This window comes from Excalfactoria chinensis, chromosome 12, assembly GCF_039878825.1.
Source record: "Excalfactoria chinensis isolate bCotChi1 chromosome 12, bCotChi1.hap2, whole genome shotgun sequence".
NCBI classification, from domain to species: Eukaryota; Metazoa; Chordata; class Aves; order Galliformes; family Phasianidae; genus Excalfactoria; species Excalfactoria chinensis.
In genome coordinates, this window is record NC_092836.1 from 296,586 (window position 1) to 313,852 (window position 17,267).

Here is a 17,267-nt window from a genome sequence, read left to right on the forward strand (position 1 = left end):
TTGCGTGTGCTTGCACGCGTGCAGCAGCACAGCCACCAAGCGGATCCGAGCCACATTCCTGCAGGCAGTGCTGGGACAGTTCCACAGTGCCTGCCAGGGTCAGGGGTACTCCTCCTGGCTCAGCTGGCTGCCAGAGAAGTGCCCCAAGCTTGTGTGGGTTACTGGGAGCCAGGGGGATGTTATCCTCCCACCAGCTGGAGTCATCATTACCAAGAGCTAGCTGAGGCCTGCACGGGTGCAATAGGAGTAAGAGTAAACTCAAGTCATTGGGATATCTGTGTTACTCACTACCATGAGCCCTAGAAATATGCAAAACTGAGCTAGACAGGGACTTCCCTTAATTCATTGCTATGAAGTTTTATAATGTGCTCTGAATTTACCCAGTCTGAGGCACCCAGAGTGTTGATTGGTTTTTTTAATAATTTTTTTATTATTTTTTTTTTTTCCTGAAGGAGGCCACAAGAAAGGCTTCCTTTCCAAATGTTAAACTATGGAAAAACTCAAACTGATGTGAGCAAAAGGACTAACTTGGTAATTGTGGAATGTTGTGGAATTATCATCAGTCTGACTGCAGTGGCTTCTGCAAAGCTTCACATTCTCAGTATGAATTTAGAGCATGCTGAACAAAACCACCTATGTACTCACTGAGCAGGAAGGTTGGACAAGATTCCCTTTTGAAATTGGTGATAATTACTGATCTGTTGACAGGTCCTGCCCTAAGAACAGAAGGTGTGCTTACTGGCCAAGCTTGAAATGCATTTATTTATCAAAACTGTAAACCCAGGTGAGGCATCCATTAAGCTAAAAGCTTGTATTTTGACACTGAGCAGAGTAGGAGAAACACTTCCTTCCCCATCTTTTATGCCTAGATCTTGTTGTTACCACGTTTTCAAAAATATCTGTGCATTTCTTACACCTTTTTACATTTTCCTTCCTTAAAACAAGGACTTTATGTTCATGCTGTCATTTAACCAAGCTGCTCAGCAAAGGCAGAAGTTGGATTGGTGGGAATAGCTGGCAGTTGGGTCTGCCATCTAAATCCTGATGGGCTGTTCTCAGGGCAGTTTGTAATACAGCAGATTTCCCACTAAAATAGGGGTATTGTAAACTTCCCTTGTGACTGCTAGTGCAATAACTTTTACAAGTCCAGAGAATATCATAATTTAGAGTATCCATGTTTGTGACCTGAAGAATGGCAAGGGGAATGCACAATGTGATTGCCTCTGAGGTTTAATATCCACCTCTGCTTGTATGAATGAACGATGTACGGAAAACTGAAGTGATTAGCAGCCAACAGGATATAACCCATGTGAAAACATGTCTGATGAGTAAGTCAGCATTTCTTAAAAACAGCTTTCTTCTTAAGGTGACTAAGCATTGCTACCGTACTGCAGAGTAGTGGGGTAAGGAGGAGCTTCTCTCAGTTTTCCTTCCCCAGAAGGACGTGTTGTATTGCTGCCCAACAGCTTCCCAAGATATACAGGGCAAGCACACTGTGCCTCTGCCAGCCATAAAATAGATTTGTTTTTACCAGTTTTCCTCCAAGGGCTCATCTTTGTTTCCTTGGGAATCTGTCCTGCCCTGGGACAGTACATGGTTGTGGAGGACAGGAGGGCTCCTGTGTGCTCCCTGGAGCACTTTGCAGTGGCACTGCAGGGCAGGGCAGCTGTGTGACCTGTGTTTGAAGCAGCTTGTCAGTTCTCAGTTCCTTCTCCAATTCTCTGATCACCCTAAGTGTAATAGGAGCACTGTACTGCATCAGTGAGGTGATAGGTGTTTCATTGGCCTCATGTGAGAGCAGGGAACTCAGGAGGCTTCACTGCCATCGGGCCTGTAGGTTTTGGATGGGTTTGCCATAAGCACCTTGTAACAGTGGTCTGAACAACTTTGTGATGCAGGCTGCAGATTTTTAGATTGCAGTTTGCCTGTAGTTCTAGAGGAAATCCAAATTCATCCAACTCGACAGTCTTCCTGCTTGGAGAAAACACGAGGCAGTTTTCTGTTCATCATTTTATGTGTACATATACATACACACACATTATATATATATGTATATATGTGTGTGTATATATATATACACACACATGAGTATACTTATGTATATATAATATATATTATATATATATATATTTTATTTTATTTTATTTTTTTAATGAACTTCCAAGGCCGTTGTCAGTAGATTTGTTTTCCTTTTGGGTCCTGCTATTTTCCAGAGAACAAGTCACTTCGGAGGCGTTCCTGATGGGGTCAGTGCTGAGGTATTTTTAGCAGGCTCAGTAATACTTCTGCAGTGCATTCATGCCTTTCTTGCCTGCAGTTACTGATGCTTTCTCAAACATGCATTCAGGCTCCTGCCAGCACACCCAGGGTAGTACTGCTTCATGTTACAAGATCCTGCCTTGTCAGGGCAGGGCCCACCGCCTGGTGGGGCTGGGGCCATCTCTGCAGCGTGCTCCGTGCTAGGCTGGCACTGCATGCTCCCCCGCCTTGCGCCCAGCATGGAGGGCTCACTGCCTGCCTCTGAACAAGTATGTCCTGCGGCTTCCTCCTCCCTCGGGTGTCAGTGATACTGCTGTGAATATTGCTGGGTTGCTGAGCAGAGACCAGGGTCATGTGTGGGAGGCTGGGATTGGTGCTTTGTTACTGCTGCTAGAGTTTGCTTTTTGAAGTTCAGTTCGCAAGCTGCTGCTGATGGAAACAGCAGAGGAATAAAATTAAAGGTCTTCTGTCCCTTTAATTTTTTTTTTTTTCCTCTGCTGTTGTTCTGTACTTAGCAATGTTTGTTTCCTAGCATAGGTTCAATACTAATCTTAAGAAGACTGCAGTTTGCACTACTTACATACTGTTAAATATTTGTTCTTACTGTGTGGGTAAAGATTTGATGTTGGTACAGAGCTTCCCCAGGAAGCTGCAGTTTACATGGTTTTGTGTGTGGCTGAGGCCAGAGCTTGCCTGGTTTGGTGATGTCCTGCAGGGAGCTTTGAGGCTGGGGTCCATTGTGGCACAGCACAGAACACAACATAGCACACAGTCAGCTGTTCAGCGCACTTGGTGAGCGGTGTGAGTGACAGAGGGAACACTTGGCTAGGGTCAGCTTTTAACATGGCTTAAAATGTCCTTCTTGTATAATGTTTGTGCTTTATCAGAATATTCAGCTCCTTGAAATGCTCTATTCTTCAAAACAGAAATGTACTTTTTTGGAAAGTCTGCCCACATATTCTAGTTTCACAAGAGATATTTTGATTGACTTCAAAATCATGCATTTTGAGTCAGTTCTTCATTAGAAAAATGGTGGCAATTCCCATAGTGCTTTCCTTCTCTCAGACAAGAGAAACTTCATAAATGCCCAGGTTGCATCAAGCATTAGCTGTGGTTTTTTGCCTGCCCATCTATGTTGTGCTGCTGCACTTGGCTTGTTTTCACTTTTCTGCCCAATGAGGGCTCCGTTGGTGCCAGGACCGTGCTGGGCTGTCTGCAGTGTGGGCGTGGGGCTGGGCAGCTTGAAGGGATGGCCAGGGGAGAATGACATCTGTGTTGGGTGCGCATTGCTCCCGGAGGACAGAGCTGCATTGTTGGCATAAAGTGAAAATGCTAGAAGCATTTCAGTTATTTTGTTTCTATTGTGGAATACTTTTTTTTCTGTTCTGCTATGTTGGTAGCCCTGAATGCAGAGCTGCTTCCAGAAAGTTTTAAGTGAGCTGAAAGTGGAAAGAGTTTGTGTCATTTTTGTTTTTGGGAACACACAGGAAAGGAGCTTTAATTTTATATTAGACATTATCAAAGCCAGGCTAAGGTGCTTGGAGACCTGGTACAAAAGTTAGATGACAACTGAGCTATTGTGAAAAGGAGACATTATTTTTAGTATCTATACTTTCAACTTCTTATTTGTATATTTATTTGAAGGGGGGGGGGGGGAAACATACTCAACTTTGATAACTAATAATTATAAGTTTAAACATTTAGCTTTATTTTGTCATTGGTTTAACTTCACCTATCTGGATCTGCTTCATCAAGGCTGGGAAAGATCAGAATTTTTACTATTCGTATTGCTCCAATATAAGGAAATGTGAGGTAATGGAAAGAGTTTATGTAGCAGAAAAGGACTTGTTATGTGTGTGGTTTTATAAAATGTAAGTGGAAAAAAATAGCACAGGGTTGCATGTTTAAAAAAAGAACCTTTTTGTAGGTCATCTGCAAGGAAGAATTACCTCGTGGTTGTCAAAAACAACACTCACTTGTGGGGTTTTCTTTTTTGTAAAACAAAACATTGGGATCTGCTTTTATTTTCAGTACTGTTTTGACATTACACTTTCACCAAGGCCACCAAGAAGAATCAGCCCTGAACAGTGCCTTATTGTTCATGATTTGTCATTGCTATTTGCAGCTTCCTCACATTAACCAGGCTATTAAACCAGCTGGTTGTTTTTGATGGTAAGCTTTGACATTATCCAGGGATGATAGCTGTTAAAATAGGGCAAAAAGAAGTCATAGATCTGTAAGAACTGAACATTGTCATTGCTAGACAGATTTCCTTTCCTGAGAGACAGTCTTAAGGCCATAACCCAAATGGGAATTAAATCTTTTTCTTAAAAACACAAGCAAACAAAAAAGAACCACCCTAACAATTTTAAAACAATGGGAGGGCAGCAGGGGAAAGGAAAGTTCCAGAGCAATAGAAATACCCTAATAAATCAGTACGTCCTCACAATGGGAGGCTAAAACTTGAGGAAAAAAAGAGTGGAAATTAATCCACAACATCTGGAGCCTGTAGCTGGAGCATTGGGGGGCAGAACAGGATGCTCACTGGAGAAGGGTCAGTGGGCAGTAGGGCTCAGGAATGGTGAGCCAGCGTTCCTGGGGAACTCTCATCTGCTCTTCTTCCTTGAGGCTGGTTGGCAGACCTAGGATACATTCTCATACTCCAAGCTGGAATTTAATAAACAAGCAGAAGTGCAGAGGTTCTGAGGAGAAGCAGAGCACAGTTCGAGCTTTCCTGGTGGGCGCACAGGGTTAAGATTTTCAATGAAGAAGCAGTTCAGTAGGTTCAGGGGATGTTCCCTGTGACTTCTGACTAAGAGTGAAGGTAGGGTGCTCTTGAGACAGATAAGAGTGTCTGGAAGAAGTCTGCTGTCTAATAGGGCAGACCTTTAAATGAGATATTTCTGAGGCATCTGTATGCAAAAAGCATCACTAAGTCAGTACTAGCAGTAGGAGCAACATGGGGTTCAGACCAATGAAAAGAGATTAAACAGTAGTATCTTGCTGAGTAGCTCTTAGTATTGAACGATTTTAAATAACTTTTTCATTTCTCTTTAATTTAATGCTTCAAGCTTTATCAAGAACTCAGTTCCAAAGATCCCATTAATTTGGCAGTTTCTTCTCCATTGGTAACATATCAGTTTGGATTTAAAGTCATATATGCACTAAGTTATAGACCAGTGTTTATTTGGGAGAAGTAAAGGGATGCTAATTTGGGGAAGGCTGATGGAGAAGACAAAAATAACCTGAAAATCAAACACAGATGTTGGTTTCTGTGATAGCCAATTGCTTTTGTACTCTGTGGGAAGGGATAGAATTTCCTATTTTCTGTCATTGAATTAAGCTTGAACATATCCAGAATGATGCAGTTTCATAAACTTCTGGATAGAATTACCATGAGCAAAGTTTATCAGAGCTCGTGACTCCTGGATCAATCAATGAAATCATTCAGATCATTATTTTGTTTTTTAAATTAAGAAATAAATAGCAATTGTTGTGTGCCAGTTGCTGACATTAGCAGCTTCTTGCACATTATGAACCCAGAGCATGGGCAGTCCATACAGTCCACATTTTATTCAGTACTATCTCTGAAACCTGCAAGAGCAACAACATTTTCTTTTGTTTCAATTAATCCATGCAATCAGTGACCCTGTTCGCAGTTTGCATTCATGCCTTGGATTTGTGTTCTGGAATAAAGGAGCTTTCTGTTCAATGTATTTGCATCTTATTTATGGCTTATGGGAATCTGCTTTGCTAACACTCAGTATGTTGCAATATTCCTTCTAACTGTGTAACTCATCAAGAGTTTACTTTATGCGTTGCATTATGCAGATCTGAGAGGCAGACTTGCTGATTTTGTCTGCTGAATTTTGATGGCCTTTCTGTTGTTAGGATTTTGTAGAGGTTTTGCACATTTCAAATGTCTCCACATTCCCTTGTGCTTTGGTTTGCTGTCTAGGCAGAAGAGCATCCAGAAATAAACCAAGACCACCAAGAACAAATAGACTGCTGCTTTCCTGAGGAAATATAGTTGTAAAGGGCTCTGGAAAATGAAGCTTCTTTAGGAGCTGTGAAATGCATTGTGATGTTCTTTCACTTTTGAACTGAGAGAACTATCAAATTAAACATATCCAAAACAGTGTAATGAACGTAGACCTTGAGTTAACAGTTTATCCCGTGTTAGGTAAGATGTAGTACCCATCGTGTCCTGTGCTTCTATGTAGTTCATTGCAAGCTGAGAAAAACATGTGTCATCGTCAGTATCGATCTGCTGACTTCAGAGTCTGGTACGTGCATCTTGCCTTGCCATTGCAGTGACCAAAACAACTCATGTTTTCAAATGCTGCAACTAACATGCAGCAGCTAAATGGGTCAGCTGGGTTCTTTGTTGACACTTTGGGGGAAGTCAGGCCTTGAATGCTAAAAGCTAAACCAGCAAAATGCTTTGCAAACACTGAGAAGAGGTTTTTGATTATTTGTTTGTTTCCTAGTCTTTTATTAAGAAGGTATGAAAAAGAGATTTTTTGACTTTCAAAAATTATTAACAGTATGATAGTCAGAAATACTCATCCTAGTGCATAGATATCCAATATAGCTGAAATCTACAATGTGGTTAAAAGGAAATTAAAGCCATTTGAACTACAGCTGCCTGCCTTTCCATGTTGTTATTGGGGAAAGCATAGCAGAAAGGGAGTATGTGGGTTCTGTATTAGTTAGGATGACATTAGACTCTGTGTTGATATATGTGCCAGCAGTACTGAAAAATAAAACACCAAGCCTGCTTGGAAATCTTCCATTTTTAGGTTGCAGGTTCACTGGTAAACTTAATCTTTTACACAGAGTGGGCGTTTTGCCTTGACTGTGGTTTCTGCTGAACCATAGTGGTGTTACATAGTGTGCTGACAGTGTTTATTTTGTTTTGTGCCATGTTGGGAAAAGAGCATTCTGTGGATTTTAAATAAATAAATAGCACTTAAGAGCTGTGGAAGAGGATCTGATATTATATGTGCATCCAGACCTGCAGCCCACTCCACAGCATTAGCCAAGCTCTTGCAGGGAGGTAGGGGGGCTCAGTTTCTTCCCTGACAGACTGGGCTTTAACTGACACTACAGGTTCTCGGCTGCCTTCCTCTGCACTCCAGGCTTGTTCTTTGGGCAGAGGGGGAGTGTTCTCTGGCATCTGCAGAGCTAGATGCTCTTCAAATTCTGATTCAAGACCCGTGTTGGGTCTATTTGTGTCTTGACTTTCTGTCCCTCCTTCCCACCTTCCTTCTCTGTGAGGCAGAAGAGCAATTCACAGTGTTGGTGTTTTTAAACTCTGGATCAGAGCTAAGATAGCATATTATGCTGAAAAATTACAGTGGATGCCAGCAATTGCCTGTCTGATTTGTTAGCTCTTGAGAGCCAACTGGAGACAGTAGGTCTGCTTAAATAGTATTTCAGGAACTGAGTGCATCTTCCCACTTTTCCTTTGTGTTCACCGGCATGGACAGAAAGTGCCCCAAAGTTTGGAACTGATGGCAGGTGATTATCTGCACATGCTCAGCGCTACTCCATTGGCAGTGTCAGCCTGCAAGGACAGTGGGAGCTGAGGGCAGTGCATGTTGTGCTCAGGGGGCATGGTGCCCAGCAGGCAGCCAGGGCTTACAACAGTTCTAGAAATGCCCGTTGTGCTGTTACTCATCTATTGGTTACAGACTTCTTATGAGGAGGTTTTCTGCTTTCAGGTGAGCAAAGAGGCATCAAATGGGCTGGTGATGCTGAGGTGGATGTGCTGGCAGTCACCTGGAGTGTCTCAACCTGACAGGGTCACCTGAGCTGTCCTTGGGCCATGCTCCAGAAGGCTCACATCACCTCCAACCCAAGGTGGTCGGGGTGGTACGTGGGGTCAAGGACTGCCTCAGATTGCTCAGGGAATCACCACGTGCACCACTTTGCTGCAGAGCAACCTGAGGTAACGTGAGGGTCTTCCTGCTGGGACCTAAGGAGCAGGCTGTGAGCATCACACTGACAGCTGACCAGAGAGAAGCAGTTAGCTGTTACAGCCATAATATCACAGCAGAAAAACACAGTAGTAGCTGAGAAACCTACAGTGTCAGAACATTGTGAGATGTGCTCATTTGGATCTTACGGCTGTGTCTGAGATGAGCTGGGCCCTTCCCACCCAGAGCCATGTCCTCTCTGCAGGCCCGCAGTGTGGCCCCTTTCACTGCAGAGCACAGGCTTGCTGGGCCAGGACTTTGCTTCTCACCATGAGGGAAAGCAGAGCACATCCTAGGTGTCTGCAAGGTAACCACAGCCTGTGAATCCTCTGCCTGTTTGTGTGCAGTCAACAGTCTTGGATTTCTTCTTTGTAAGTGCATGTGCAAATCTGGTCTGGTAGCAATGCAACAGACAGCAATGTGAGTTCTGCCATCATTACTGTGGGGAAAGTTCATCTGATGCAGCAGTAATCAATATTCCTTGTAAAATGCCTGTAGTGTTGCCAGCTTCCTAAAGGATGAAGTGCATCCTCATGTGCAAATTTAATCCCTAAACCAGTTGTTGGAGCCATCTGCTGGCTAACAACACTGGCAGCAGGTTGTGGTTGGGCACAACTTCACTTGTCAGAACAGCTCGTCCTGGGCTCCTCCTGGAGATTGTCTGGTATGCTGTGCTGAAATATTTACAGTATAATAACATAAACTTTTGCACTTCATACCAGTACTGCCGATGCAGTATCTATCCTCTGCCTTCCTTATTAAATTTTCTTATTAGTGCTTGTAGAAACATTGCAGTGCCTTTTGGGAGAGTGTGTGAGGAAGTGATGGGCTGTCTATCTTAAGGCGATTAAAACTGAAACAGGAAGCAGCAAATAGTAAGAAGAAAAGCAAGTTCTATACAGACCGCAGTATGAAATAAATGGATAGAAGGCAGAGAAAGTCAGTACTAACTTTGGTCTCAGGTGGTATTTTCGGAGGAGGGGATCAGCAGTTCTGTGCAGTGACTTTGTAGTCTAGGAATGGAAATTAAAAGGTTTAAATAATCCATTGTCTTAAAGTGCTTCTGATACAGGTGGAACCTGATGCCATCAGATTACTGTTGCTTTTAAAATTGCACATGATTTTGCAGATTTGTACATGCTAACTGTAGGCGTGGCAAGGTGACATCAGCCCTTGTGCCTTGGGTAGTGAGCACACAGCAAGCTTTCAGATCTGGGGTTGTTGTGGATCACCTCACAGTTAGCTAGAAAGCCTTACACAACGTTTTTCGTATCACTGAGATTGTTAATTCTGGAGTAGTGTTTGGTTGTTAGTACCTTACTGTCTATAAAAAGCTCTAGACAGCAAAGGCAAATTTTGTGGCATTGTTTACATATATATGTACAAGATACATGCATTGCAACATATATGTATATATTGTGTATAAAATAAATTTGCAAACTCTGAATCAGATTTTTCTCTTAACTTGCCCACAATACTGGGGCATAAGATCTCTTGCAGTACTGCTCAGCACCACTGATGATGCATCTGCAGGACTGGCACTCAGCTGCACATTCTATAGTTCTTGGCCTTAGCTGTGAGCAGGTCAGTTCTGTCTTTCCCCCGCCCCTGATAGTTTCTGGGTATCTGTGGCCTGCAGCAGCAGTGTTGGTGCAGCCCTGGAAAGGCATACCAGATAAGGAGCTGCACTGGCTTCACTCGGTGCTGTGCCTCAGGAACCTGGCATGGCTTTGCAGCGAGACCATTGTGATCTCCCTGCTGCTGGTGTCTGCTGAGCACCTGGAGCCAAATTAAGGATGTCTCGCTATGGTGCTGGCCTAGTTTCTTTCTGGTAATTGTGTTCTGCCTCTGTAGACTCTGCTGCTGGTTCAAGGTTTTTTGTTCCCTACAACTGTTGCTTGTGACCTCATTATCTCACTGATATAGCTCTTAAATTTTTGTTGTGAGGAACTTGCTGAGGCTGTCAGTGCGATGGGCACCTCAGGGATTCATAGATACTCACATGCTTGAGATACTCTGGGCTGGTGGGAAGCAGACGTCACGTTTTCTTCACAGTCTGAGCATTGGCATAGGGGACAGCACAGGAATGGTATGATTGCAAATCAACTTTCAAATTTTCCACTGTTTTCTTGCTCTCTTACTTGATGTTTTGCATTGTTTGATGTTTCACAAAATTTGCGTTTTACCAGATATATGGATCTATGTTATCTTTTCCCTAAAATTCTCTGTTTCAGTCTTGGAAAGAGCTCTCATCTTGTTACAAGGGTCATATGAGCATCTAATCTCCAAACATTTTTAAGCCAGCCACCTCAAAGCTGACGTTCCTCTCACCCATTCCTCCAGGTGATGCTCAACCTGGTAGCTTGATTTTATTTTTTTGTGTTTATTGCTCTGTAAAACTTGCAGGGGCTGTCCAATCATAGTAAATAAAATAATGAGTCCATTTACATATGTTTTCTTAGGTTTGTATGTTGCTTTACATCATGAAATGATCTGTCTAAATAGTAGTGGAATTCCTGTGAATTAAGTAATTTTAGCCAACATAAATTGCTTCCTAAGTAAGGCTGATGATGTTCTTTGTGCACAGTGTTCCACCTCTCTTCCCTTTCACATCTCTTAGATGGGATCCACTATTATTAATATGTAAAAGAAATCTGAAGGTTACTCAGTATAGATGTTCATCTGGAGAGTGAACATGAAACAGTCCCTTAGAAAAGGGACTCTACCCAACATGCAGTCGTGCTGAACGGGGCATGGCTTTGGGGTAGCACGTGTGGCAGCATTGTATTGCAGAATGGGGTCAGGAGGAGGCATTTACTGATGCAGCAGTGCTGATACTTGTTGGTGCCTGTTCACCTTTGGCAAAATGATTGTAAACTGCTGCAGAACACAAATCTATACCAGAGACCCATTTCACATGTTACAGTTTGGTGGCTCTGTGTGCAGCCTGGTCACAAAATTCACTGTGTTTGTGTTGGTTGCCAGCTCCCTTTTTCCTTTTCCTCCATCTTTCGCTCTTCATGTCTTTTTCTCTAACCTGACAGAAATCTCCACAGAATGCTTTTGTGTAAATAACTTCTGGTATCTCCACACCAGTGTGGTTTACCTTCTGTTGTAGATCAGATATTGCTCTTGTTCCATCTGATATTTTTATTTGCCGTTTGTGTTTAAATGCCCTTTAAAATATACTTGCTTTTCCTGAAATGCCATCTGGGATACCAGTATAGTTCAAGAGCATGGTTTTTTTTGCTGTTTTTCCTCTAGTTCTTGCCCCAATAAAAATTGAATTGTACTCTTACGAATGTTTTCTTCCATACTGCCTGCGTTTTGAGTCATTCAGAAGTTTTCTTCTTGTCTATAAAGCTGATACTAATTCATACCCTATGAATTAACATTTCAGTGCAGAATTTGGTCACACCAGGAGGGACTGGACTTTAGAAGCCAGTATGGGATCATACTTGTGTATTACCCGCATTGCTGCAAGTTAAGAATATGGGAAAAAAGCAAACAAACAAACAAACAAAACCAACCCAAACCCAACCGCAGCAACTTCTATAGGCCCATTTGCATTCTGGTCTTGTTGGTTCCTGAAACCCTGAAAGCTTGCTGCATAGGTACTCTGGATTAATGGTTTTGAAGATGTCAAACTCAGATTACATACAGCTTACCTTTGAGGTGATCCACTCTGTCCTGGGCGAGTAGTAGTAATATTTGCTACAAACAGAAAATGCTAATGAGACAGCAGTGAAGAGCAAGGAGAGGAGAAACCATGAGGTGAGGATGCTTTTTTGAAAGTGAGTCTGAAGGAGCAGGACTTAGTGGCAACTGCTGGTGAGGGTTAGAGCTCAGGTGGTTACAGACATGTGATATCTTTGCTTTACAGCTTCCGTTTTGTACTCGATCCCTTATATGACAACTGCTTCCTTAGTAGAGTTCCTGCCCCTCAGAAGATGACAAAAATCTTTCAAAATTTTTATGTAGTGATTTTTAAATAGCAGAGTTTCTGTGGTGGTACGAATAGAACATATGATTTACAGCTGGATTTGTGTCCTCCTGTGCATCTTTGAATCTGTCTTTAATTCTGGTTAAATCTTGCTATGAAGTGAACTGCTTTGTGTGTGTGCTGAGGAATGCGTCATCCTGATTCTGTTGATCTGCTGCTTATTTGTCTGTCTGTTATGCTGTCCAATTTATAGACTCAAATGTGCAGTTTTAAAATAGTGCCATGTGTAGAACATGGAATGGAAAACTCTGTAGCTTTAAATCCAGCAGGCCCGGCCCTTCTGTGCGTCTGAAGCAAATAGTTGGGCAGAAGAGGCTCACAGCTTGAGCGTGACAGTTTGCTGCAGCAGCGCAGGGGCTCGGCAGGCAGTGATGTCTGCTGTGGGGAGATGCCCAGAGCTCTCCCGGCCCTGCAGGCGCATGGAGCAGGGTGGGCAGCAGCTGGGCGGCAGGGGGGCATGCAGGGATGTTGATGTGGTGCTGCTGCACTTCTGTGTGCTGCCAGAAAGACTTCTGTGAGCCGGCAAAGGTAAGAGGAGCAGCCGGGGCATCCTTAGAACGGTGTTATTCGGCTGCTCTGTTTGGATCACCAGGAGAGCTTGACCTCATTTTTTAGGATTAGCCTTGGAAATGCTGCATTTTCCTCTGTTGTTAAATATACTGTGGCTGTTTTTTTTATATAACTTCACTTCAGAAGCTGGAAAGTGTGAAGAAGGCTTCCATCTGAGTGAGTGCTGCAGTCTATGAAGATCAAATATGGTGCTGCTCCTTGGAGTGCTCTGGGTTTTCTTGTTCTGGGGTTTGGTGTGTGTAATGCAGTGAACGATGAAGAAAGAGGCTGGTGCATGCAGCCTGGTATCAGAAAGATGTTGAACTGGCAGTTTTTCAAATATCATGTTTTGCTGTTCTGACTGTGCAAAATGTATTGTCAGGAAGCAGTAAACAAACTGCAGATTCAAATTTTACTTCAGGTGAAAAAACAAGAACAAACAGCTTCCCATGGAGTCAGTGACCTTCAGAAATGAATAAGTGGTGTTCTTTGGTCTTAGTTAGCCCTGTAGCCAGGTGCAGCTGTGACACAAGCCTGAGTTAACAGTGAGCTAGTTGTATTTGCCCCACATTTATTAAATACTGAAGAGGAAACAGTAAGGATTTAAGACTGATCTCTGGTGCAAATAGAAGATAATTCTTTTCAAGTCACTGCAATTAGCTTCCCCTTGCATTGTGACTCCAGCATTTGGAAAAAAAACAACCAAACAAAAAACCAGAAATACAGGACGCTGATGCTATGCCTTTGCCATAGATGGATGTTGACCTGAGATTTGTTATCTGCTGAAGACCTTGAGAAATTGTATTGTTTTGAGGTTGTGCTGGAACCATGTATGTCTAATCCCATTTGTTTAACACACTCGCTATATTCCTCTGGGAAGACCTGGATTTCCTGTGCTGGGATGTGTACTTACTGCATTAATCAGTGTCCATAATGCAAGCAATGCACAGGTGGCTCTTGAGCACAACTATGTTGGAAATGCGGAGATGAAGTACTTCAGACAGCAGTGAAGACAGAGGACAGTAAGGAAAGAATGTTTTTTTATTTACATTCCAAATTTAATTTTGATAGATCTGTGTACTTTGCATCTTGGCATATGTAACATCAGGCTAATACATCACCTCTTGAGAGCTAGAGAGAGAAGTAATTAGAATAGGGTACCGCGTTCTTGCCTTCTACATCAGATCTGGGCAGTTTGCTGTCACTGTAGTTAGGATAAGATTTTGATGTTGGGTAATGGAGATGCTGCCAGCAATGTGTGTGCTACCATCAGTGTGATGTGTCGCTAGGTGGAGTTCCAAATTAGGAATCATAGTTTTCTTATTGGAAATACTGAAAGGAGTGTGCTGACTTCAGTATTTACTTAATACTGTGTTTGGTGTGGGGCAGGACTTAGCTGCCTTGTTCTGCTGTGTACCTGCCGTGCTGTGTACCTTCAGTGCAGCCATCTCTGTATAGTCACACACTGCGTGCACTTTCCTTTCAGATGCCACAGGGCATGTGCCACATGCTGGTCCATTCCCTGTGCTGCGGACTGCCCTTCCTACGTTGCTGCATCTTGTGTGTTTAGTTTACTGCATCGAGCAACCTTATGGGTTAAGTGTAGGAGTAGGAGCCCCATTTGCAGCACTAAAAGCTGAGCAGCGGGCTGTGTTTTGAACAGAAAAGGAATCTCTGGGGCCAACTTTTTTGCATAGCTCTCTAGCAAGTGTAATATTAGCTGTGTGTATGTTACATTAGAAAGGCTTAAATAAGGGAACAGTATGTCAAGAGATTATATGTAGGAATGACAGAAATGTGTTCACAGGAAACATGGATCCTGCTGTTGTGAAATATTTATCTTTTACTATAAAATGTTGTTTGAATCAACTTTGAAATATTAGTTACTGTCACTCTCTGTGTTGTATCTTCAGAAAATACAACTGAAAAGTAAAAAGGAGCGGTGGTTGTGCTCCAGTACACAGGCCTGTTAGACTAAGTATGTGGTGCTGACTTGCATGTTAGCTTATAATGGAGGAAATCCCCTTGAGAAGGGATGAGTCCTGCTCTCAGTGCTGCAGTTTTGTGCAGAGTGGTCATGGAGAGATGTTTGTTCTCCCACGCTGCAGATGTGGGTTTGCTCAGTTGCTTTAAATGTCAAATTTAATTTGCAATCTGAACAGTCAACTCTTTTTTTTTTTTTTTTTTTTTTTAATTAATGAGTACATAGCATGCAGTAATAATCTGTATATAAATATAGTTAGCTGCTTCAAGCATGAGCAGAGTAAATGGTACTCTCTGGGAAGTGCTAACAGTAGTTGTTTTTTCATTATTTGTAAGTTAATGAGGTGTGATTCGAACATCCTGGGGAAACCTGAATATGTTTTTAAAGGGCAGGGAAAAGAAAAATCATTTTACATAGTTATTTTCAGATAAAAGTTTTTGTAAACCTGTTTCTAAATCTATCCTCTGCTCCTAGACCCTACACTTAACTTTTTGTTCAGCTTTACCTCATTTCCTCTCTTTATTATTTTAACTTCTGGCCTGATTGGCAATCTGCACTTGATTAAAAGTCTGCAGCTGCTAAAATAAAGATCCATTAGTGTTATTCTGGCCATATTTTTACCGTGTCATCCTCTTTAACCTCAAAAATCAGGTTCCTGCAAGTCCCTGCATATAGTTCAGTTCCTTCCTATTTTTCTGTTCAGATTGTGTTATTCATTCCTGTTGACCTGCCTTGCCCATAATGCTGTCATTGTCATCCTGTTTATTCAGTAGGAACTGCTCATTTTCTTACTGACTAATCTGTAGCTTTGGGAAACCATTACTGAATTGCCAGGCTTTTCTCTTTCTGCATTCAAAAATTTACCTCTTAAAAAATGTTGTAAATTCAAGGTCAAGAAGGAGAGCTCTTTGACAGCAAGTGTGTTTTACAAACAGCAGAAGGCGGCATAGGCGTGTTATAAAATATTGCTCTGCTGAGGTTGGTAGCTCACCCTCCAGCCCCTTCCTGGTGATCTGCTGCCTCCTCCCCTTTCTGCAGCATGCAGATGTGCTGGCCATGCAGGAATGCTGAGAGCCACACGTGTTGATCCGGGTTGGCAAAGGTAATGTGAGTGCAAATGTTTTAGTAATCATCATTTGTCATTGTTTAACTGCTATGAGTTAGGTGTAAAGCCATTTCCTCTTGGTGTTACCTGTGTTGGTTCCTTGCTCCAGTTGTTATCTTGTGTGGGCAAAGAGATTGTATTTCCTTATTGTATTTTTTCAGGGCCGTTTTTCATTTGTGCTTTCTCCTTGCATTTTTTTCCCCATAGCGAAGGTGTTCTTCTCGCCATCTTGAGGATTAATTGCCTGCAAGCATAGATTGTTTATGTCTTTCAGAAATCCTAATTATGATCTAGCCATTGAGCTGCAGGAAAATGCACAGCAAGACTTCTTTGAGCTATCCATCTGTTCTTGTGCTTTCCTTAGCCAGTTTTGAGTGTGTTTGGATTTAGGCACTGTTCAAAACAGTTTCTGACAATGATGACTAGCAGTTTTTTGTGAATAAAGCTGCTTTAGCTTCTGAAGATTTGATCAGCCTATAAAATCCTGCAGGATGACTGCACAGTGTGTCGTAAGGAATCATGCTGGACTTGTTCTTCATCGTTTTTCCTTTGTATTCTTGTTGGCAGCAAAGCCAGGGCAGAAGGTGTTTTACATAGCACAGGAACATGTGTGCATATTGGGCTCTTACTGAGGGAGGTGGCAGGCTGTAGTTCTCTCTCCTTTGAGTCCACCCATGAGCGATCAGTTGTATTTGTAGAGATTGTTCAGTGCAGCAGTGTTTGCCTCTTATGTTGATCTTCAGTCTACAGGTGAATGAACAGAAATCTCTCCCTTACATCTGTTATTACATCATGAGGCAGCCTAGACACAGGATTTGCTATGATATAAGCATACAGTTTGCTATGAATAGTGAACCAAAGAGTTAGTAGTATCAAATGTGCAGCAATTTTGCAGCAGGCTGATAAAAAGGGATATAGGCCCAAGCTTTTACTACTTTCCTAGACACATCAGAAAGCGTAATATGTGGTTGTGGAGTCCTGGGAAAATGCTATCCTGGGAAATGCTCAGAAACCACCTAGCAGTCTATATTAGGTGGAAATTTGGACAACCTCAAACTGTCTGTGAATTTGTAACATCCTGTAAGAAGCAAAGTGTTAGAAAAAACTGCCTTAACCATAGGTCATAAATGACTTATTACACTACCAGAGTAATTTCTAGGGTTTTTGTTGTTGTTGTTCTTGTTTTCTTTCCATACTTCACAACCCACAATAGATTTTGCAGTATTCTTTGTCTTTATGATGTTCCTACAAGATCCAGTGCACTGTCTACTCTCCAGACGGTAAGGCTGATGGCACCTTGACTCAGACACTTTCTGAAGAATCATGTGCTGCATGTTATATGCATGGGAGGTGATATATGATGATTGACTGCCAATTACATTTAGT

The 17,267-nt window shown here is 42.4% G+C and overlaps 1 protein-coding gene across 7 annotated transcripts in view; it reads left to right on the forward strand.

Moving 5' to 3' along the window:
- TMCC1 (transmembrane and coiled-coil domain family 1) overlaps nucleotides 1–17,267 on the forward strand; it is a 77,386-nt gene that overhangs the window by 38,356 nt on the left and 21,763 nt on the right. Inside the window, exon 1 of one of the 7 annotated variants that reach the window (XM_072347209.1) lies at nucleotides 12,551–12,771. The exons of the other annotated variants lie outside the window; for them this stretch is intronic. Within the exon in view, the coding sequence (XP_072203310.1) occupies nucleotides 12,709–12,771 (63 nt within the window). The 5' untranslated portion in view covers nucleotides 12,551–12,708. Of the gene's footprint in view, nucleotides 1–12,550; nucleotides 12,772–17,267 lie in introns of those variants that run through there. 7 annotated transcript variants of the gene reach the window in all.